Source organism: Manduca sexta, chromosome 23 (assembly GCF_014839805.1).
Source record: "Manduca sexta isolate Smith_Timp_Sample1 chromosome 23, JHU_Msex_v1.0, whole genome shotgun sequence".
NCBI lineage: Eukaryota > Metazoa > Arthropoda > Insecta > Lepidoptera > Sphingidae > Manduca > Manduca sexta.
The window spans coordinates 6,527,384-6,553,028 of NC_051137.1; the positions used below are offsets into that span (position 1 = coordinate 6,527,384).

The following is a 25,645-nucleotide window of genomic DNA, read 5'->3' on the forward strand; positions in this document are numbered from 1 at the left end:
TTCGGTTTGTGTTCGTTCGATATTAAACTCTGCGAAAACAACTCGATAGTAGCGTCATCTTTTGGAGCTTAATTCTATATGAAGGTATGTGACCTCCTCCTAGTTGTAGGGCGACATCTGTGAGATCTCTCTCGTTGCGACTTGGGAAGAGGTGCCAGTATTACTAAAAGTTTATAAAAACATAATGTTCCTCGCCTCCAGTGGATTTCTCCAAGAGAATATTAGAGGGCGCTCTTAGGCGTACATAATAGGTATGAAACTCTGCACCACTTCGGTGAATGAAAACTCTGAAGCCACAGAAATGTAACGAACCGTTGAGTATTTTGTTCGTATTGTAGGTCATATAAAATTTTACTACTCTACCAAAAAGGCATTGACTTCAAATAAATTTAACGATTCTTTTTTCAAATTGCAAATATTTTTTTTATTGTAGATTTGTAATTTTTTAATCATGTTGGTTTTGAACAAAAGTTCCTAAAATACTAAGAAACTTTTAGATAGACTTGCGCATTGACACCTTAGAACGTGTATGCAATTTAAAACGTGTGTATAGACATCATTTTTAATATATAACTATTATAAGAGTATCTCAGAATCATATATAAAATTGCCTATTACTGCGACGTTACTAGAAATCAAACAATATTAAGATAATTTCTTTGGAATTTAGTTATTTATAATGCAATAAGAGAGCGAGCGTGCAGCGGATGAAATGCCGGCGAACTCTACACGCGGTCGTCGTGGCGGCCCGCGGGGTGCGCGCCACCGCTCGCCGCCGCCCGCCCGCCGCGCGATCACTTTGTACCGAGAGGCGGGCGGGGTGCACGTCATACGATCACCGACCGACCACCGCCGACACTCCGCCTGCGCCACCCACATAAACCTTTCTTATACTATAACCTCGTTAGCTAAGTGACGTTAAGTTTTCACAAATATAATACTGGACACTGATAGCGACGGCTAAAGGACATGGCGTAGCACCCATCGGAGTGTGGCGTTCAAACAAATACGAGATAACCTTGGTCCGCTGCATTTATTATTCAGTGGCTGCGCTTGTACGGTGTACCCATAGCCAGGATGGCGCCCTATAAAGGTATGTTTTTCAATTAATAGAAGATACAGTTTAATTATTAACTTAATTACGTACCTACTAGTTAAGGTTGACAATATTCAACCACCTTTTTTAATTACGTAGTTTTAATTGCGTACTCTTGGTTGTTAAACTGCATCATTAGTGCAGCCGTGCATTGTGATGTCCTTTTATTCGACTGTTCAACAGAGCCTAGTTTTACGCGGTTCGGTATACACAGTTTTTAGGTCAGCGCCTACTGAACACTATGTTTATGTTATACGCGGATTCTATTGCAACACTTGTGAAATCTCAATAGATAGCTTGGACTGACTGTTCTACAGGTTTTGCCAAACAAACCATAATATGTGGTAGAGCTATGTTGTACGTTGTAACTAAAAAGTGCATATGTATGCGTCTATTTAGGCATTCATAATTATTATATTGTAAAAATTATGATCTCATTACTTCTAACTTCACATTCTACATTCCTATGGTATTAAGTATTAATATACATCGATACACGTATTCGTGTAAGCAAATAGAAACGTATGCATAATAGAGTTTTCTATCCATATCCTAATAATAATAAAAATAATTAGCACTAACCAGCAATGAATTAGTATAGATTTATTCTGGTTTAAAGGACCTTGTAGCCAATGCAATTAATGAAGATTATAAATTGAGGAAAATGAGTGCAGTGCAGTTCTCTGTAATTATTGTAATTTAAATTTCTGGATGACGTTATTACTGTATTCGGCAGGCGTAGTGCTCTCCATTCAGGCAAGTCGACCGCTCTTTTAGTCATTATTCTCGTCAACATAAAAACGAACTGTGAATGTGAGGCGATCCTAATATTCCATTGTGTTTTTAATTGTGAAATCCGGTTTTATAGAGTTTAGTAGGGCATAATGATTTATTAATATATATATTATACACAGGTATTACTCGTGTCCTTAATTTCCCCTAGTACCTCGGAGGAAATAGCCTTGCAGTAAAAATGAAACATCAACAATACATTTTGCTGATGTGTTCAAGGACATCTGATAAGTAAAGTAATATTTACTTTTCATGGAATAAGTGCATTAGAAACTATTTAATGAATTTTAAATTTTCCTCAACTGTTTTCTATTATAGATGTTAGTATGGGTTCTCTTCAAATTAAATTATTTCAATTTTCATTGAGTATAACTTATGACTTGTCAATCGATATAAAAATAGCTAGGATTAAATAAAGCATTGTCCGGTGTAAGTGGGAAAATTCATGAAGCATATTGTACGGAAAGGAGAGATTGAGGTCCGTGTGGAAAAGGGCTAGTGGCGGCCGTAAGCGCTATTTACGACGCAAACGGTTCATTTACCGCCGGTCACTTTATTACCAGCGTGAACTTTACTTAATGCATATCTCGACATTTCCCACGATACTACTTGATTTATATAATAAACTTCTAAGGCGATTGGATATCACAAAACTAAAATATTAAAATAACAGTGAGCATAAAATTACATTACCCGGTGAAATGATTAATAATAGTACAAAACTGAATAAAAAACAAATTATACACAATGATGAGGTACAATAACAACGGTATACATACACATAACGTGAATTCTAGCGCTGGAAAAGTAGGTCTACGATGTCGGCAGTATGAAATTAGTTGCCGCCTAGGGGTCTAATGGAAAGGGAATTCAATGTAATTGAGCAGTTATAAACGTTGAACATTCAGCCTTATTTTTAAAACGAAGTAAGAAGATATACCCTTACTTCTGTTGTATTTCGTATTATTATAAAAGTAAAACTTAAGTTTAGTTAGTTTAACATTTACGAACTGTTTCAATTTAACGTTCGATACTAGTTGACGTCATATTAAGTTAACAACATAAAAAGAATATTTTAATGACGCCTGCGAACGCAATTAGGGAAACGAGGCACGATAAATGGTGCGTCGTAAGACGCTTCTTGCCAATTTTTTATTCAATGAAAATCGTAGGGGCGTTATAATGACAATATTCGTCGCAGAACTCGCGCAAATTCTAACAAAAGCGTATAGTTTCAAGCCGTGTTACGTCATTAGTTCCTACGTCGGTGCCCGCCCCGGCACGTGTAATTTCAAACACAATATTATAACTTTGTATGGCTAGTTTATGAACAAACAGAACATTGTGCAGTGACGTTGGTTGAGTCTCTATCAGGGTCCCTTGGTTGAATAGACGCAAATTTTAACAATGTGATAATGTATAATTCTTCGTTTAGGAGTAAACGGGAGGTTGAGCGGCGTGAAACCTCAGTATAATATACTATCACACCCGCGGCGGATTAGGTCTCAATTCAGAATTACGCGTCTTATACATGACTAGAATGAAAAAAGGGCACAAGCCCGCCGCGCCAGTGCTTCGATTATAAAGCTATATTACGATAATATATGTGGCGATAGCAAAATCTATTTTATAAATGATTTTTTACATAAAAAAAATCTGCGCTTTCGTTTTAACACGACTAGACATGCGACCAGGCACTCTACTTAATCCCGTGCCGCGCGCTCTCATTGCGGTTACACAAATTTTGTAGCATTTTCTCCTACGAGTAGCACTACAATAGCGAGCAAAACGCGTGTTGCAACATTTCTGTATGAACTCTCTCATATATACAATATGTTTTCATTCCGGTCCATGTGCCGCGTTTCACTGACAGTACACAAATCTCTTCTTAAACGAAATGACTTTACACAAGACCAAAAATTGGCATTTGTTATATGTTTCAGTAAGGTCGTATAATAAATTTACTTTCAATCTTTTACCTGATTTCACATATTAATTTATTAGTATATAACTAATTAAGTAGTATAATATTTTTAGTAGTACATACTCAATACCAAAATGAGTGTGAGAAAAACAATATAGAGTCTTTCCAAATTCCGTTTCTTCTACGACATGTAGAGTCGAATGTTTATCGTATATAAAAACTTATTACATATAAAAAAATGTATAACAAATGGTTGATAATTGATTCTCACAGTCAGTATAATTAGACTTGTTTTATTCCGTCAACTGGAAACCGAGGTTAAGGTAACTTAGCCACATAAATTATTGAAAAAGCTGGAAAAGTAAATACAAAAGGTCTTTTTGTATATACCTCATTTTGTGGGTTAAAAGATTTTACACAATAGAGTTGCGAAATGTATGTAAATAACAATTCATGATGGCAGAATAACCTTGATGTCGCTGTAGTCAGACAATCAGATAATGATTTCACTGATGTAGCTGTTGTCTTCCTCCTTCTAAGTTTATTACTTTTGCCCGCAGCTTCGCCCACGTGAAAGAGTTTTCATCGAAATCATTTTAATTTTTATTCATTTTAATTCTTGCGAGACGTGTATGTAAGAGAGTCCAAAGACTTTCTATTTTAAAGTAAAGATCTCTTTTCTAATTGTATTTTTTTTACGAATTTCTGTAACGGTGTTATTAACTTTATCTAGTTTCAACTTCGAAGTAACTATCGGGTAACGGAATAATTAAAAGCGCTGACTAACATATACCAAAACAACCACAAACGTACTTGCTGCTTGCTATCTGCTTAACCTGCTTACCCCTTTGGACATAAAGGAATGATTTGCGTTTTGTTTGTTTGTATTAGTTTAAAGTTACTTACGTTAATAATATACGAGTACTTTATGGTTATAAATTTATATAATGCATCGCTCACAGCAAAGCTGTTTATGTGTATTATTTGATGATAATATTTACTAATGATAATAACTTGTTTCCAGCTATCGATATTAAATGTTCACTCATTATATATTTTTGCATCTTTATAAGTTTATTATTTGAATTATTTTAATATTACTTATCTTTCGAACAATAGCAAGATGTAATAATATCTATAGTTATAGGATAGCGGTCAAAGTTATTCCGGTTGGGTCGTTTCTATAAGAGGCAATTTATTCTTGTCGATATAAGTTTATACCTAAATAGTACATGAGAGAGGATGTCGGGAGCGAGGTGTTTGGCGTCTGTGTGTCGGGAACTGGAGTCTGTCTGGACGACGTGACGCGACTACTTGGCATCACACTCCATTCAACACGCTATACACATTTATAAATAAAGCTTTCTTAACTTTATGTTAAATATTTTAATGAAGCAAAGTATTAACTTACTGTAACGTTCAATGGTATTAGCACTAGCTTGAACACCAATATGATAGGGTAGCTCAAGCGTTACAGTCACCAAATATCTTTAGAAGAGTCGCACACAATTCAAATGAATATCAATGTTAACAAAAAAATGAGAGTGCCGCACGTTTCATATCGGGCGTAAGCTCATTTATAAAACGTCATATGCATAAGCCCTTCAATTTGAAAGCTGTCTAACGATATTTCACATTTTTTATTGGACGGTTTAAGGTTTAGTCTAAGATAGCCGTCCTCAAAAATTTTGCTACAAAAATAAGTATTTTTTTTTACTATCTTTAACTTGTAAAGATGTAGTTTACACAAGATCAATAAAAAATTACACTTCTATTAAAACTGTGCCATATGGAAAGTCAATGTTCTACCCAAACATGTTACATCTGTATTCGAGTATTCCGTGCGCTATTTTCAGGTTATTAAACGATTAATATTTATATCATTGCTTTATAAATAAGGGTTATAGGAGTGTTGGGGTGGTTTTACGTAGTGCGTCGACTAGCCTATCCATCATTTTGGGGGCCATTAACGTACAGGGCGAAGGCAGAGGGCGCGGCGCGGGTCACGAAACACGAATCACAATATCGTAGCGCGTAGCTTCATGTATCGTAGCAAACATAAATACGTGCGGCGTAATATTGACACTGCGACGCGACGCAGCTGAAACTTACGTCTACAAACCACTCTATCTCTTAAACACAATGTTGATTAAGATTTTTAGAATGATAGAATTTTATACGAATTTAACAAAAAGTTAAATGAGACCTTAATTTCAAATTAATTTTCAACAAAACGCATTTTAGGATTTTCAATTTGGGGTTTTTGGCGAGATTAAAATCGAATAGTATTCGGACGCCGGTTCGGATCAAATTGACCTAAGTAACATATAGATAAAGATTCCCTCTATAAAGAAAAAAACCTACATAATTTACGTAACTGAATTAATTATTGTGATATAATAGATAACTATTACCCACAAAGAATTCACACTCGAAATATGTTCTGTAATTTTATTTATCTTTTCTCTGCGATTGATGACGGTCGTCTTCCAAAAGGCAGAGCCCTCCTGGTTTGCTGTAAGAAGACCCTACTATAAATATTAGATGCGACAGTACCTTGGCACATGGGTGTGAGCCCGTGTTGTGAGAATCAATAGAAACTGCCACCAACTTGTTCTACTGGTCGTATTCCAGTAATGTGATTGTTTTAAGAAATTTATATAGATTGGTGTTCTGAATGACTTGTTTACGTATTCAAAATAAGTCCAAAGTATTTGAACAAGGTCTTTTATAAAAATAGAGTTGCGTTACAGGCGTTTGCGGTTGGAGACGCAATTGTTTGATCAATAAATACGAGTACCTACAACGAATTTAAACGCTGGTGGTCTGGAAATACTACACAATTCAGTTAATCGCTTAAGATTTATAGTTGTCCAGTAATTATTCTTTGTTAGACACAATATATTAATATTGTGTCTAACAAAGAATAATTTGTTGATTATCAACAGACTGTATTATATTCCTTGTACTAATGTTTTTGTGGTAACAAAAAGTGTTAATCTCTACGACTTCAAGGCTCTTGAGCTAATTTGTGTTGTGACGCGCCTCGTGTATATCGATTTTAACATTTTCTACACTTGTTCATTTAGATTTCCATTACGACCGGTATCTTAGATTTCTTTCAGAATTTATTTTTACTTACGTTTCTACAGAGCTGCGTACCAAAAGTTCAACAAATTATTTTATAAGGAACTGGTTCTTTCTTAAACTAGGTCGTTCAAAACATGTTTTATTTTATTCGATGATATCATTGTACCTGCGTTAAGATCGGTGATTTTAATAAATTTAAGTCTCCTTCTTAAATACCTACTTAGGCACTTTTTGTGAAGTATTGCTGTAAAGTGAATATTATGAATATATGAACTTTTTATATTTAATATAAAAAAGTAATTATTAAGTGCCAGTTAAATATAGTAGTTGGTGCCTTAAGTTAAGTTCGTGACTAATAGCAATTGGAAAAATTCATTTTACTCGGGTACGCGGGCACAGACCCAACACTTTATGTTAAATTATCCTAAACAAAGATCGTTACAGTAAAGAAATTTACAATTATAAAGCCGAATTACTTTATTTTATCGTCTTAATGTTTCGAGGGATAAAAAAGCGTACATTTTTTAGTAAATATCTTTGCCTCTTTAGAGAATTTTAAATAGAATAATTAAATATTTACTAGAAACAATGTAGTTGTGAAATTGCGGAGTGCCTTCTTCCTTTTGTGTCGGCATGGAACAGTTTTTGGCAAGCAGCCATTCGCCTCCGATGCGCTTTTGTAACTATGAACTCCATTATGGGATTCAATGATTTATTAAGATTAAGGTAAAAGCTGGACCTGTCTATTATCCATTCACATCAGATGAAAGATTTTATTCAACTATCTAAATTGAAAGTTCATGTAATCTGTTAAATTACCTAACATTCTCTGACTACTTGAATTAATTAAAACCAATTATTTTCAAGTTTTAAAAGCTTATAATACATTTGGTTTATATTAGTAAGTTTAAATATATTTTTTATTTTTGTTATGTCCTTATGTATAATTACAAAGACACTTGCTAGGCTAATCTATAACATTAAAATTATAATTTATTGCTATGTATCAATCAGTGTCGAAGCGTCCATACAACCCGATTTACGTTTATCTTAGTTTTTGTTTTTTGTTAAATTGACCGCGATATGTTAACTAGAGTTTTTTTTTGCATCGAGTTAACTTTCGAAAAATTTCACTCTTCGTCACTGGTATCGATATACATTGTGTTGGTGATCGCTAAAAAAAATATTTAAACTTTAATTTGGAGATTGTAGAAATTTCGGAAATTATGTCAGAAAAGTTAACGTAGTAAAAATTATAATAGTGCTTAAAGTAATGAGACCATTAAAGTAATTTGTGTAGAGGCTTATTTTTGGTTATGTTCGTAGCGTAGAAATCTAAATAAACCTATTTTTACAGAAATATGTTGTAGGTAGTCGATATAAAAACTTTCTTAGATCTAACTTATATCTACAAATAAATGAAACACTAAGTATGACGATGATGCCTTTTTCACGTATAACAGTTCAGCTTACTGATACATCCCAGCCCCGAGGAGGGGGGAATGGTTATCTCGGTCTCACCGGTCTTTTGACTTAATTGTTTCGTAATGATTTCTTATGTTTACGCGAATGTTAGACATTGAAATTAAACTAATTTTCGGATTCTATCGCGGTAATTGTTTCGGGTTAGATCTGGTTTGGAACTCTAAATAATAACGATTTCTTACGCTAGGATACTAGTGATTGCGTACCTCAGCTTATGAGGATCTGTTGAGGGGTAGTAACTGAATTCGATTTAGTTGAACCTGCCCTTGGGCACTATTTGCGACCTATGTTTTGGAATGGCATATCAACTCCAGAAGTGTCCATGTCGCTACCATAGTTTCCTGCTACCTTCTCACTTAGAGCAGCATTATAAAAGGTATATTTATATATTCGAAGGCCGTTGTACCAGTGTACATCCGCGATCCCTTTATAGTCTCATGTTACTACAGACTGGGGATACCAGTGCAGATGATAATACTTGCCCTTGATATAACGTGGCCTCACGCGGTTACCTTTGTTATGAAATCATGTTACACCCGCCTTACATCCATTCGACGTGGCTTTTGCTACGTAAAAATAATCCCAGATCGAAGTTAATCTTAATGCGTGTCTAACTATCTAGTGCATTTTACCAGAACAACCATAATTTCTTCGTCTTATGTGTTTTAATTTACATCTCTGGATTTATTTGTATTTAATTATAAATATTTCCCTTTTAGTTCATATTACAACACCAACAATAGTCTTAGCCTATACAACAGCCCTCAATTCTTATTGCATAGCATTAATAGATATAATATGTAGTAGGTACAACATATTATGTTATATAAATTATCGTATACATAATTTATGAATACAATTCAATTCTCAGTAAGTTAATTAGCTGGACATACCTATAAAATTGGAAAATTAATGTTCTTTTATGTGGACTTACTGGTCTTAATTTCGCTGTGGTGCACGAAAGACGTCAAATCGTGTTTTTTTTTTGAGACAAATTGGGTCGGCGTCAGTACAAACTCTAGGATCGCGGTCTCGATCGAAGCTATTACTAGACGGAAGCACATCATGGCAGGAACTTTGTAGTGCTGAGAACAAATATTTTTACAGGGTAAATAGTAATAGTAATAGTAAATCCTTTATTTGCAAAAAAGTGGATGAACTTAATTTTCCGTATCCGTATTGATATTTATTGTATAGAGCCTGATTTCTATTATCGACTTTCTTGTCCAAGCTTACCAGTGGCATTACCATTCGAAACAAAGGACGGTAATACAAAATTCATGAAACAAAACTATTTTGCGGATTTTATCTCGATTTTTGTATTATAATTTTTGTCCAGACGTTTCGAAGAATGCAGCCTTCGTGGTCAAGGACTAATTTCTTTTTTTTGTTCCGTGACTATAATACTGTGTGCAATGTTAATCTATTTATTACAATGAACCATAGCAAAACTAGTGGTTTTCATTGTATGCCCATACCTACTTGATTATAGGTACAGCCGCGGTGCGGGACAGCTCTACGAGAATGACCTAGAAATCGGTTTCACCGCTGCTCGCTCCCACTTTAGTTGAGAGCACGCCCAAGAGTGTATTCAAATTAGCCGAAGAGCATCGCGCTGCAGCCGCGTGGCTCTTTGCGGTTAATTTGAATGCACCCTAGGGTCAGCATGAGTCACATGACGAATAGAGCGCGCACGATTGAATACTTTGTATTGATTATAAAATTAAACTCTAACCAAATTATAATAATAATTTATTTAGCTAAAAATAACATGTAACAGGTTCTGTTCTCTAACGGATTAGTTTTGGATCCAATAAGTGGTTTTTGTGTGAAGCCATTACAAACAAATAAACACACCAAAGAACAGACAATTTTTTATAGACTACCCACTTATTCATAGACTCATAGACGTTATTTATCTGACAGAGCATTGCTGTGGTAACAGGCCTGTTTCCTAGTGCTTACTGCATGGCAGCCTTCGCAGTGCGTGGAAATATGGCCGTTGTGTTTGGCTAATATTGAGATACAACTTGAATCTAGTTGGCTATCAGATAAACAAAGCTGAGAAACAGACTTGTTATCACAGCAATGCTCCGCCCTTAGATAAATAACGTCTATGAATAAGGGGGTAAGGTTTTATTATATGTATATACTTATAGTTAGGTATAAGAATTGATATAAATATTATTGAATGAAATCTTTTTACGTGTTATTGCACATATTAGGTTGTGCAACAGAGAGACATATAAAGGCAATCAATTTCGTATAAATGAAATAAGTAATTGAGATCATGTTTTGGCAAACATCCGTAGAGACGTTTTCCCAAACAAGCATGAAACATGTCGATGCCAGTCCGTAAAAAAAATAGGCGAGGCGAAATCATTCTGACGCGTCGCAACAGTGAACGATCTCAAGAGTAATTATGATCCACTGTTTTCTGAACAAAAAGTTCTTTAATCTTGCGACTTGCAAGTCTAGGTATATCTTTTAGTCATTCTGATTAATTCTGCCTCCGTTCCGTGATATCTCTTCTGAGGATAAAATAAATATTATCTCCAGCTATCCCGGATTTACATAATATTAGTATCCTAGTAACACAAATTTTATTTTTCTCTACAGGTAAACATGAGGATCACGCAAGAAATTAGCAACGGTAACATCGCGGCATTCGATAAAGAAGCGACATCATCGCAAAGAATCAATACGAATTGGGCAATATCACGTAACCCGAGCTCAAATAATTTATGTGAAAATACGAACATTGCACAGTTTAATACCCATTGCAATAACTCCATTAGCGATTCACTGAAGACTTCGGAAACTATAGAGACGTACACATTCCGAGCGGATGTTGAAAATTTAGAGACTGCAAATGTAAATATAGAACTTTCTGTGTGTAACAGGCAGTATCGTATAAACACTTTAAATAACTTCGTTTCATGTAAGTCGAGTACCAAAGAATCCATAAATCTGGAGGACGGTAAAGAAACGCTCGTTCCTCGTGAAAGCACTTTAGGTAACACTCTTTGAATAAACAAGTTTAAAATATCAAATATTATATAAACAACACTGCAATGCCTTGTAATATCGATCAAGCAAAAGCCTTTGTGCCTATGCATATGAAATAAGCCACGAATTGGTGATAAAAGATAGGATTTTTATTTTGTTAGTTATTATAATTTATCCGTTTCAGAAAGTCCTAATGTTTATTCGGACGATACACCTCTTGATGACGAGCGGGTATTTGAACACTCTGATACAGATGAAATGTCAGAAAACGCTTTACGTAACGTACCAAGAGGAATCGTGAACCCCAATTATCCTGGTTTTCAACATTTAGCACACACTTTGCAGGTAAAGTTAAACTCAGTAAAAGAAACCTTGAAAGTGCAAAGTTTTGCCATTACGGAACCGCAAAAGAAGCCCCATTTTTAACTATTACTTGCCTTTAATTTTTTTCTGTTTTTTACCTAAGTAATGTTATAGTAATACGTGTGTAAATATGTAATATTTTGCTTTTTTATAATAGATATATTTATTATGTCACGTTTATGCAGGATATAAACCCTGTTTAGTGTTTAAAAATATGTTTTTTCAGGATTATTCATCAACTATAGAACAATTTTACCAATCGGAAAATGACATGACTGATGATGACGCTGATATAGAAATAACAGACCTAGCTTATGAGCCTGATCAATATGAAATATCATCTGAATTTAAAAACATTAACAACAATAACACAAATAATATTAAAACAGATTCTACATCTACGCAAATTGAAACAGCCATGTTAGATAGTCATAATCAAAATGAAATCCCAGATCTTTTAAAAACAGTTACTAAAAATAATAATAACGGAGATTCGTACTTCGATCTAAATTGTTCCGATACAGATATAGAAAACAATTTTCATACTAAAGATATCATCGGCGATTTCAATAAAGAAATAGAAGACGAAATAAGGCAACTCTTAAATTATAACATAAATATCCAAGACGACTTAGAAGAACTACGTAAAGATATTAAAGACACATTCGCAAAACCTATTGAAAATACAATCAATAATATAAGTGAAGTGGTAAATCACGTTATAAAAAAACTTGTTGAAACGCAAAGTGATGTATGCGATGAATACGAGAACAGTATTTTAATGGAAGAATCTTCTACTAACATAAAGGAGAAGGAAACTGCGGAGGAAATAAGTAAGATTAATAAAGAAAATGAAAAAAATACTAGAACAGAAATGAATCTAAGTAGGCCTACGTTTTTACTTATAGATAATAATACTAGTAAAATAACAGATGCCTTTTTATCAGATGGAAAGGACGAAATTAATATCAGTGAATACGATACTGAAAAATTAAGTCTTAACGTTGAGAATACTATAAAGCAGTTAAGCACTGAATTGAGGAAAATAATTCCTAAATTAGATGAAATGCGTGAGCGGGATAGATTGTGGGCCGAAAGTAACAGAGACACAATAACAATACTGAGAGATGGCAATTCTAATGAAATTGAGAGTTCATCGAAATGTTACAGCTTTATGAGGTCAGTAAGTGCGAAAGACAAGGCTGATGTGAGAAATGTAGGATATTACGGAATACACAATACTGTAAGAAATAATCACACAAAACTCCAAAGGTAAGTAAATAGTAATAAACCTAGGAGTACTTAAATGTCGACTATTAAAAATATACCCGCAATGCACATCACAACTTAAATTTCATTTAAAATACAAATTCATGTAATGCAACATGTATGGGTAACGCATTGAAAATAGACGTGACGGAACACGAGTTAACACGGCTAAATGTAGATGTTAACATAATCCACACGATACGGTACAAAGTTGTGACTCTATAATTTGTTCGTGTATCTTGGATCTGTATGAGATGTTTAATTAAATTAGGCGTGGTATACGTACCGATAGGCAGTAAATGTACCCATAAATATAAGCAAGTGTTAATATTACTATGCAATTTCACTTCAGTGAACCGAGAGGAGGTCGAGATTGTCAAAAGGAAGTAAAAAATAATTATCGCAGCGCTCAACGTAATCCTTCCGTCCGGAAAAATGATATTGAGAACACAAAAGACACTGAGTTTGGTAAGTTATGAGTAAGAACCTTTTTTTTTGTATGTATCTTAATGTGGAATCGGGTCTGGTAACTACGTGGGTAGGTACTTTGTAATATTTTTTAAATTCAATAAATATAAAGTACCTAAGTAATGCATATAGCATTAGGAGAGTTCTTTAAAAATAGACTAGCGTTAATTTTTAAGTAACCTCCTACTTTTGAAGTCGATTAAATACTGGAAATTACTAACATGTATTTTAAATCGGTAGTGGTATGAATAATACATAAAGTAATTGTAGGTCAAGATCGATATAATAATATGAAATTTAATATGCTTGTGTTACCTATTTATTTTTATAATTCCTGTTGATCTTAAAATTACACAATTCTCAACATCAGGTAATTGCAATTTATTTAGGTTATACAATAACTTACCTATGTTTCGAGTATTAAGGAAATACTAATTAAGACTTAAGTTCCTACTTATAATGTATAATATCATGAATCAATACCAACGTTTCATTCTATGTTCTACATTTAGAGGCACGGTGTTTGAAATCAATTAAGGTGCACAATAAAAAAATTATAACGGTATATTCCAAACCGTAAACTGTACTTGGGTAACATTAGTATGTTTAAAGTTATAAAAAGAAAATATATTATGATGCTTATTGTTATATATTTTTCCATTTCAGACAGTTTCGATGTTTACAATATAGAAACTGCGTTGCCCAAATTAGACTTGGATGCTATTGAAAATCATTTAAAGGCGGCAAAAGAAGCTGAGAGAAGGGTAAGAAGAAACATAATATTATTGTTAATTACCTAAGTACTTAGGTACATATCTTTCTGTTAGGCTTTTTATTCAAGTGGCACGGCAAAATGACCTCACTGCATCTAATGGTTAGTGGAAATGGGGTTCAGATATAGTCTACACAATTATGACCACCACCTTAGTCCGCCCCGTGACCATGAAGGCTGCAGTCTTCGAAACTTCGGGAGAAAATTATTATACTAAATATAAAAACCGCGATATAGTCCGCAGAATAATTTTATTTCAATGTTTAACTTTCGCGTAAACATAAGAAACCATTAGGTAGATATACTTACTTAGATTCAAATATAATAGGATTAATCTTACGCATACGGAAAAGGTACTTTAAATTAAGATGTAGACTTAATGTAAAAGCATTTATAATAAATTTATTTCTTCAAATTTCCGCGCTATTTAGGTAACGGTAAACGCACATTCGCGTTTGAACCTCCTGCAGCCATGTGTAACAGTTAATTACCAATAGGTAGTACGTTTAGCTTTCTACGGTGATTCAGCGGCGCAGCAGACCGCCAGTCTCCAGTCCCCAAGTACCAACTCGTTCAGCAAGTTGTGCGCTCGCGTTCGTTCGGTGTATTTTTTATTACCCATTGTGTTAACGATGGCATCAATGCCGTATTTCAATTCCGAACAAAGACATTATAAAAAGGATACAAGGTTTCTGTTGGATTTGTACACAATTACTTACGATAATCATGAATCCGTGGATAATATTTGTTGCCTTGTAAGTTTGTACATAGTACTTATTAATTTTATATTGGTTTTAAGTTTTTATAGTTACAAAAGGGACGTACCATAGACAAAATGATGAAAATACGAAAAAGAAATAGAACATGGACATGACCTTGTCCTATTAAATGTCAAACTGACAGGATTGACAGGACGGCAATGCATTTTTTTTATTTACTTTCGTTACAGATATTGTGTTCCAAAAACTAGTGCCATATTTTTGCCAAAACAATTAAGACTGACTAGTATTTAATATGTTTGAAAGTTTAGTTACTAATATTAGAAGGAAATTTAGCAAACCCACGGTAGAAGTTTGTGAAAATACAGAAACAATAGAAAAATCTGGATTTAAACGCAGAATATACTTGTTGAAGTTGAAGCTGACGAAACATGAGGATGTGAATTCTACCGTCATCAACTGTGATGATACTGCATTAAGCCCACGGGCCATTGGCATAGGCGAGAGCGCTCAAACAGAAATTGAGTGGACCGTCCTGCCGGACAATAACCCCGATATATTAGATAAATTTACTAGGATTGTTACAATAACAGACAATGCGCCCTACGATAATAAAGTACAGTTGTTTACACTTAGCTTCGTATGGTGCGTACACATGTGATTAGTCTCATGGAAATCCATGTGGGATATAATAGGTGTCTGATTGTTTTGAATAAAAACATTTATTTCGTTATACCTATTGTTTTGTGTGTGTACGTGCCATTTAAAATTGGTATATACGAATTATTATAATGTTATTGCTTATGTACAATTTGCTGATTGTACATTTAATTACAGAAACGCAATGACAGGGAAGAGATCAGAAGGAGGTTGGCCATGGGGGCTGATGCTGATGAATACTACAGTATGGGACACACAGACCGTCCTGGCAAAAAGCCAAGCCTACACTCTAGACTTCAAAGTGGTAAGTCCCAAGTTTTTACATTGAAAGTAACATTGTTTTAAAGGGCAATTTAACTGTATGAAAAAGAAAGTGAATGGGTTTAATGCAGCTTTGTATGTTAAAATTATACATATACTTTGTATAATTTAACTACATATTCATATTCATAATGCTGTTGCAATATTGTGAGAGAGTGCTTGTGTTATTTGTACCTACACACTGAGTGCAAAAAATTATATGTTTTTACACTGATTTGAATACATATATAATTCAGGTGATGTTAGGAGCATGTCAAATATATAGTATTGGTTCATGGCTTATCATTATTTTTGGTAAATAATAATATTTATTACAAGACATTATAAAAACAAACACATAATATGGATCTATTACCTATTCAATACTTTTTCCATTTGTACCATAAATAAAATCCTCATTGAAAATTCATATGTTATGTACATAATATTATGTATATTTTAAACATTTTATTCTCAAATATGACATGTTCTTTAAATTATTTACCAAGGATAATGGTATTATAGTCTGGGTTTAATATTTCCACTGTAGTAGAGTCTTATATGGTTTTCTGTGATTAACTGTTTTGTGTGTTGTGTGACGGATACAGGGATGAATCTGCAAATTTGTTTCATGAATGAGACAGCGTCTGACAATGAATCTCAAGCAGATCTGGACAAAAATGTTAATTACAATACAAAAAATTCCTCATATTCAAACATCTTCAGTAAAACAAATTACAACCATCCGTATCAGACAAGGCCACTGTCGGTGAACATAACAAGACATGATAAAATTAGCACTGTGCAGAGTGGTGAGTACTGCATTATGTCCTGGGATTACTCTTTGTTGGACTCAAACTTACTAATAGAACTATGTTCGGTCAAATGTATATTTACATTTTCAGTATTCATTACTAACAAATTAGGTGCTTTTTGTTTCTATGATGTTTGTGTTTTCTTTATTACTTTGTTTTTTTTATACATAATATTTTCTAACTGAAGCCTTGATTATATACTACTTTTTTATCTTATACTTTGTTTAAGAACCATAATATATGAAAATATTATTAAACTCAGGGGATATGTAAGAAACATTTTTATTACTCTTCCAGGAGCCAAATTGCGACCTTCGTCATTTATACAAAAACACACGAAGTCTCGGTCGTCACATTCCTTGGGTCACATTGAACTTAAAGAATCAGACTTCTATGCTTTACAAGCAACTCTACAGACTGAGGCGAGGATTGCATTAGCACAAGCTAAAGAGATGGCCCGTATACAAATGGAGGTATATACATCAATATGTATCTATATATCTATTATTAAATAAAGAATCATTAAAATTAGCGAAAACTTAGGAAGTTGATTCCTAAATTGGATGATTTGCAGTAACATTAATGAGTCAGACTGACATTTTATTCCTCAGTTTTGGTTCAGTACCAATTTGGTGCATCTACCCACATGTGTGTATTGACACAAATTACAGATTGCATCAGTTATGCTAAACTTAGAATAACAATTAAGTTGTGACTCATTATTACCTCAGGGCAATATCCTTTCATTCATATAATATCCATACATTTACTTAAAGATGTTTGGTGCCTGTTAAAATATTATACCACATAATAATGACTGGATGGATTTTGATACAGTGAAAATTGGTTCTAAGAATTTCTGAGTTTAAGAAATACCAAGATTGTCACTATTCTTGGTTACCCATGATCTGCCACAGTCAGTAACACAGTTTTGGTGAAAAGTTCCACAATATGTCCCCAATCCATAGGATAGTAACTATTAAAGAGTTGAGAATTTTCCACTCATAATAAGCAAAATAAATGGTATTATAATCTAATCAAAGCAATTAATCAGTACTTAACAACAATCGAAAATTAAACAGAGATTGAGTACTGCTGATAATAGGGTAGTTTTCTATTTTTGATTTAGTTTATTTATTTATTAAAATTAAAATAACATGAAAAAGAAATTCTTCTGCGAAATCAGCAACCAATTGGTTTAAAAATAAAGCAGTTATTCAAATTTGAAATATTATTGTAAGGTAAAGTGGGGGCGTGGTGGGGTTATCGCGCTGTCTTTTTCTCGCTCACGCAGCGTTATGGCTGATAGCACGGGGTGACGTCACATTTCATTACTACTTTATTTGACAGTTTCCCTTTCCACCAAATTTCAAAGTTATATAACTTATTTATTGTTGCGTGGATTTTGAAAATTCTTTTTCCGATGGATGAAATATCAAAATCAATGTATTGAAAAAAAAAGTTGTCAACTACCTTATTATCCTACCCGTAGTCCACTGAATAAAAATATATTGAAATTTATTCTGGTATTTTGCTATAGTTGTGATTTGATAACATTTTGTATTCAATAAAACGTATAAACATTGTGACTATAAGAGTTCGAAAGTCAACGCGTTGTATTATATTTTAAACATTGTTGTGTCCACATTCAAAAAGTATTGGCTCTAAATTATCAAGATTTTTTGATATTAAATACTGTAGAAGTTGATTGCCTTTTTTTGGCATAATTATGAGTAGTATTCAAAATAAAAGTATAGATAGTTATCCGTTACTTTTCGGCGAGTAGTTGAAGGCAGATGTTTGTATGGTGTTATGTGTGGTGTGGCAGCGCTCGCGGCGCGCGCGCGCGGTGTCGCCGGTGACGGACATGCTGCGGCGCTCGCTGCACAAGGCCGCCGCGCCGCTCGCCGCCGACCGCCGCCGCGTGTCGCGACAGCTGCTCACCGACATGAACATAGCGCAGTTGCAGGTATTACTACTATATTCACTGCTAGTACTAACAAGCCGAGCAGCGCAACTAGACAGTTATATTTCTAGTTGAATTTTAATAGTTTTCCGCTGTAGTTTATGGGTAAACGTTTTTGTTGCCAAAACGGCCAACTATGAAAATGTAAAATTACCATTACACAATGTTTTATGACTAGCAAAAAATAAAAAGATCCTGCTATTTGGCTTGTATGGTAGGATTGCTATTTTCTTTATTCATCTATATTTAATGTTTTATAAGTATCTGTATCTGTTATTGATAAGCATATGGAAATTACCAACTATGTTATGTATACATAGTCTGCGGTGGCATGTAAATGTGTGCATTGCGTAGTTGTTATAGAGTTTAATATAACATACAATTGGTTGCATTATAGAGTGTCTCTACCTACGCGCTTCTTTGCAATGCAATTTGTTATTTGACGCACGTTCAATGTGAAATGAATTTTAGTAAATAACCTAGTTGATTATGTTTCCATTATCTTCTCGTTGGAGAAATCACGTTCAAAGTAATTTCACACTTAATAAACTTTTGTCAATAAATTTTTAACTAAAATGATTTTCTCTTAATTATCTTTTTCAAAACTCAATCAGATGTTTCTCACAATAATTGCATTTAATTTTGCTTCGTTTTGGCATTGCGGCAAAAAAATGTTTGCGTGAATCTCATGAATAAATGCTAGAATTACTACGGTTAGCTTTATTATTCTATCGCACGACCTTGCTTCTGATCTTGCTCTTCGCGTGAGTTGACTCATGCTTTTGCCATTATTATATACTATACAAAGAATTTATTCTTCAACCACAACGAGTTTGTTTTTTGCTGCTACTTTAACATAAAAACTAAATGACTGTTTTCGTCTGCAAATTGTGCTGCTGACATTGGTGTCGTGTTTATTATGTGTTTTTAACCGCTAATGTGTTTTACGGAAAAATAGATTGCGGTAATAATCGGACTAATATTCTAAATGTGTTTTTTTTTTAGAAAAAGTTTATTTAAACCAAAGATATCACGTAATAAAATGTATTAAGTTTCGTATTTACGAAAAATATATGGGTTCATATGCATGATATTATAACATTGTATATATGTTTTTCAGTCTATTTCTCTTTATAATTTGGAAAAATTCGCTGCAGTCCTGCGATAAAATCAGAACATATACTAATTGCTTATGCAACAATTATATTCGTGATAAAAGAAAACTATTTACATGGTGTTTTTTATCGTTTTCAGGTGATAGTGAATGAGCTGCACTCTCAGATAGAGTCGCTGAACGACACGCTGGTGAAGCTGCTGATGGCCCGCGACGAGCTGCACATGGGACAGGACTCGATGCTCGTCGACATAGAGGATCTCACACGCTATTTGTAAGTATTTTCAATTTACGTACTTTTTCATGAAAGTAAATATCATGCGGCATTGCCCACGAATTGCCCAATCAATACTTCGTAGGTGAAATAATATTAATGTATTTTTTATACCCATAGACTATTCATATTTTTTTTTGTGCAGCAATATACTTTAAATTATTTTTTTTATTTTTTGTCTATATTCCGTCAGTAATGGAGAATAATGAAATGTTTTGTTAGTCTATGTCTTTCGCTTAACCAAGGACGTAACCTTGATTGGATAATTTCACTTACGACATAAAAACTGCATTGTAACATTAACGCTTAAGTAACTCCAATATAAATGTATTTATGTTATTGCATTTGTGATATCGTGTAGAGAAACTTAATGTGTAATACTAGTCGTATATTTGTGTCCGCCGATATGATAGTTTCAATACTTGCATTAATTAAAAAGGAACATGAGAAGACATAATCCTACATTTTAAAGTAGTGTTATATCATTTAGTGATAAATGTTTTTGGGAAGTCATAAACTCGACGTAGATGAACGTCCACCCGTTTGTATATTTTCCTTATTGTATTGGGTTTAAGGTTGTGTTTTGAAAAGTGTTTGTGTATGTTTAATTATTGTTTCCAAGATTTTGATAAATTAACTTGAATTTAACAGATAAATCTTACATATTTTTTTCTTGTTCCTATTACAAAACGTATATTTATAATATTAATAAGAACACATTCTCTTGAATAATGCGCGTCGAGTCGCCGCGCCGTCCGCCAAGGTTTTATACTATTACTTATGAATAACTTCTATTGCCGACAAAGTATGCGAGTTTTATTGTATTTACGTTTATTTTAAATTTCATCGACAGCGCAAATCTAGTCACATGAAAAAGATGTCAGTAATGTTCTCACCGAAAATATTTACGATGGCTTTTGTGGAGGTTAATTTTTGTTATTGTCATTATAACTGTAGTGTTGATAATAATGATGTTAATATGGTAACTAATTGTAGTTTTAATAAAAATGTATTAGTCGAATATTTAGTTGGTTATAATATGAAATAGTGTAGTTTTAGGTATCTGGGGTCTTTACCTATTTATAGGCGGACAATTAATACACAGGAATACACTAAGACGGTTTATTGACGACTTACTAACTTATTCTACTCACTGGCGGGCGCAGCCGCTTCCACACTATACTATACTTACATAATATTATATTAATTATGTACCTATATTATGTTACATTCGTCACTCACACATACTTCACGCTGCCGCAACTTTAAGACACTAAATTATATATGTGTAACATAGTCTTAACATAATATTACGTAATGGTGACATAAACATTGTAATTGACATTATATTTTTTGCTTTTCAGAGGCGTAAAGGAACAGACTAAGAAGACCAAAGGTTCAAAATCTGGAATGAAAAGACTCACGTCTTTAGTACACAAATAATTATGTACACATTATTTAAAATTAAACACAAAATTAAAGTTAAACGTATTTAATAAATATTTACCGTATGTAGCACCCGTGCCATTTAACATCGTCGGTCTGAAGTTGGCTCCGGATCGTTTTAACTTTAATCTGTTCCAACCGTTATATTCGAGCTAACTTCAGACTTATGATTTTAAATCGTACTAAATGTAAACTGCGCAAAAATATAGTGAAAAGACGATGTACTTACGCGTATAAATACATATTTTAAAATCTGCTAATATTTGTATTAAAAATATTAGCCTGAGGTAGATGTGAAATTTGAATACACGTATATTTGATGATATTCAATTTAAATTGTGATTGATAAAAGCATTTAAATATTGAATTGTACACGATGTAAATTAATTTTTAAATCTCACTCGTATAATTAGTGCGTTAATACTGTGGTCTGTGGGTACATACACATTTGATGTTGATATATTATGATATAATTACATTGTTCAATGTATTGTTTTCTCTTTACTTGTATGTTATAAGACTATTTCCATCTCACTCTCGGTGATTGGTGTCATATATTCGTATACCGTTGTATCTGTATATAATGTTCAGTATATTGTATTGTAATTCCGTCGCAGTATAATTCATGTTAAAGGTATTTTGAATTTACTGTATATTCTCGATTATATCGACGTACTGCTTTAATATAGAATACCCACCTAGATATATTTTATTATTGTTCGCAGATTAGAAAAATATTTTTTCATAATAGAGCTCATGTATGATGTTTGCGTCTTCGATATACAAGAATACTGTACACCTACTACGCATATAGATTTAAACCACGTTGTAATGCAATGTTGCGAAAAACTGGAGGAATTTTATTAGTTTAAATTCTTAATAGATTGTATTAGCGGCTTTATATTAAAAGTATGAAGTATCGAAGGCGCATACACTAGACTACTTGCGTGTTCACGTAATGTATGTGTTCTGTGTAGGCAAGTAGGTGCACGGCGAGGGATCGCGATCTTATTGTCGCTTGTAATCAACGTAGTTTCGTACTAACACTATTATCAAATGCAAAGTACATACCTAGGCTACCGGTAGGATTGATATTTATTGCTCGACAATCTATAGAATTATGTAGCAGTTTTAGGTAACTTTTTCCTTTATGTGCAAGTTGTTCTATAATTGCATATAACATTGTTTTAACATTAATTTGGATTGTTGTCTTCTTGGCATGATTATATTATTTACAGATATGAAAAATCTAGGAGACATAACATCTTACGTCACAGGATAACGATCGAAATCCAATGTCATACAGATCTTCGTAATTCAAAGTTTTGGTTCTGGGTACATGTTTTACTTACTATGGGTAAATGTCATGCGCGACTTACGGACGTTTACTACTGTAAACGATCCCAATCGCATTTTTTGGACCCATCCCGAAAATGGACCAATCAGATTGTAGTTCTTTTTACAAAGTTAGAAATGACTTATTATGATTTGCTCATTCTCGGTATCGGATCGAAGATTAAGATTGCGATTGTTTATTGAAAACGACAGTTACTTGTCTCAACGCGCAGTCTTATAACAAGAGATATCCGGTGTAAAATGTTGACATACTACGTGAAACAGAGGCTCAGATCAGAATCAGAACTTGGCCAGTATTATCTCAACAATAAAGGACACAATAAGTACCTTGAAAGGTCATTGCAACCTTAATGTCTGTAAAACTAAGAATCCTATTAAATAAATTTTAATTTATTTCTCTAATAAATTAGCCATTAATTTTAGACCTTGTAATTGCTTTTAGATCGTTATCTTTTAGTTGAAAATGAGAAATATTAAATACAAAATAATAATTGCACGAACTGCGTAATTCGTAATTCTATAGATTGTCACATAATCAGTTACATTTATAGTAATCCGTGATATACATAGTTGTTCACTTATATATTTTATTGCTCAATATATACCCGTTATAATATTGCAACATCACATTTTTTGTCGCATATCTCTAAATTGCTTAACCTAACTGAATACCATTGAATGTACCCGATCTGTGTTATAATGTGATTTGCCTAGATCGAATAATGATATAGTTGTCCCCAATGTTTTGGCGAACTGGAGATAGTCACAAAACGCGTGAACTTTTCATTGACTAACCGGTGACAGGAGGTGTAAATGGAAAGCTAGGTTACCACAGGCGGGCAAGAAGATTTGAGATAATTAGTTTCTTGGATATTATGAATTTTACTTTGTACAATTATATATAGTGTATTCGCAGGAAAGTTCCAGATATGTTAACAAACATGTACCAACTTATCAGGTATGTATACTGTATTTGTTGTTCCATAACTTGTGCAATTTCATTGTGTAATTCCGTGACATTGTTATCAGAGCACGCATAGTTATTGTATTGCTCAGGAAGTCTGAGTAACTGTTCCTAAAAAAATATATAAAAGAGGGTAGTCTATATTTGTTTACGTTTCCGGAACTAGCATGTGAATATATTATATCTATGTCTGTGTAAGTTACGTGCGTCCCACCCGCCATCTTCTAATTTAAGAAAATAATTATCGATGCGTCCACGCATCGTTTAAATGTGTGTCTACCATTAGGAGTCTCCTTAAATAAAAGGAAGGTGAAATTGACATAGTTTGCAGTTTACATATTGGATGTGGCAGTTTTCTTTATATTAGTTGTAATTATATTGTTTTCATAGTTATTTAGTTAACTAAACAGCTTTTATTTAATAATCTAGGTATACACTTTATGTGTTTCACAATGTATTCGGAAAAATACCATGACAGCCCTCATCAGCTGGTATTCATGTTTATGTTTTTAGTTTTAATCAATAATTTCGTTACTTAATCATTGACGACTGTTGTGTATATTTAGGGATCTCAAATCAGTTTCCTGCAACGTTGCACCTATTTTTTTCTAAGTACCTTTCTAGAGTGTCTTTTACGCTATTTTTAATTTAGTTACTTAGTTACCATCTTAGTTGTATACTTACCTACCCTTTAGCCTAATGTTGTTCAATTGACATGATTTAACGGTCGAATTTCATAAATGTTCTTAATCTTCTATCTCTGGATCTATCGCAGAAATAGACCAATCAGAATAAAGTTTGATTATTTTAGGATCAATCGAGATCAAAAACAAGATCTTTTATTAGTATCAGTCTAAAATAAGTATTGATTGATTTTTATTATATTATTTGTAGCTTTCATTTATAAAGTTGAAACAATTATTAAATCTTAGTTTTTTTAGATTCATTACCATGGATATATTTGATTTCATATATAAATCAGAGCAAAATATTGATACACATTATATTTAATTATTTGAACTGACGTGAAATATCGAACGTAAATCGTGTACATGCAAAAGGCAGCACCGTGCGTTTATTACGTTTCCTTTAAGTTTTACGACGCTTATGTGCGTTTAATGTTTTTTATTGCAAGTTACTGTTCCTTGTTCATATCTTTATCTGATTATACGATGTTTTATTAATGTCCCTTTTGTGTATATTGAAGTATGATAAGTGCTCAACTCGTATCTCGTCGAAAGTTGGCGTTAAATAATGAATTTCACTCATGTAAAGTGTAAATTCTACGTCCCTAGTAACAAATAACTTACGTTATTAAAGTATAATTTTTATTACTCAATCTATTAATATTTGCCTTAACATGATTTGACAAATATCTGCAGTTGTTTGACCTCAGTGTTTAGAATTTTGTAGCCGCTGTACTTTAAAATGTTTTATGGTATTAAATTGTTTTGACATGAATTTATCTTTACTATCCACACCATATCTTATATTATAGTAAAACATATGATGTATACAAATTGAGTCACAAATATTGTAACCGTATTGTATGAAGTGCTTATTGTTAGTACGTATATTTTCTGTATTGTGATTGAAGATTTCCTATAATAATGCATACTTGTATTAAATTATAACAAATCAGAGTGAATACGTCGTATAATGTTTGCGGTTAAGAACGCTTGGCCTGCTTATTGACAAATTCTTACCGACATGTGATAAATACCTACTATTGAATTATTCTAAATAAAGGGGAAAGTATTTAA

At 33.2% G+C, this 25,645-nt stretch overlaps 1 protein-coding gene across 4 annotated transcripts; it reads left to right on the forward strand.

Moving 5' to 3' along the window:
- The first annotated feature begins 819 nt into the window (after positions 1-819).
- LOC115449704 (schwannomin-interacting protein 1 homolog) lies at positions 820-25,645 on the forward strand. 4 transcript variants are annotated; one of them, XM_030177572.2, is made up of 12 exons: positions 820-1,093; positions 11,007-11,403; positions 11,581-11,741; positions 11,986-13,031; positions 13,381-13,496; positions 14,163-14,260; positions 15,825-15,951; positions 16,556-16,759; positions 17,060-17,235; positions 18,591-18,731; positions 19,983-20,116; positions 21,481-25,645. In XM_030177572.2, exons 2-12 carry the CDS (start codon positions 11,013-11,015, stop codon positions 21,557-21,559), a joined length of 2,673 nt encoding a protein of 890 aa, XP_030033432.2. In that variant the 5' UTR covers positions 820-1,093; positions 11,007-11,012; the 3' UTR covers positions 21,560-25,645. The 4 variants fall into 4 exon arrangements, with proteins under 4 accessions (XP_030033432.2, XP_030033433.2, XP_030033434.2 ...); XM_030177573.2 differs by having other exon boundaries at positions 16,592-16,759; XM_030177574.2 differs by lacking the exon at positions 16,556-16,759.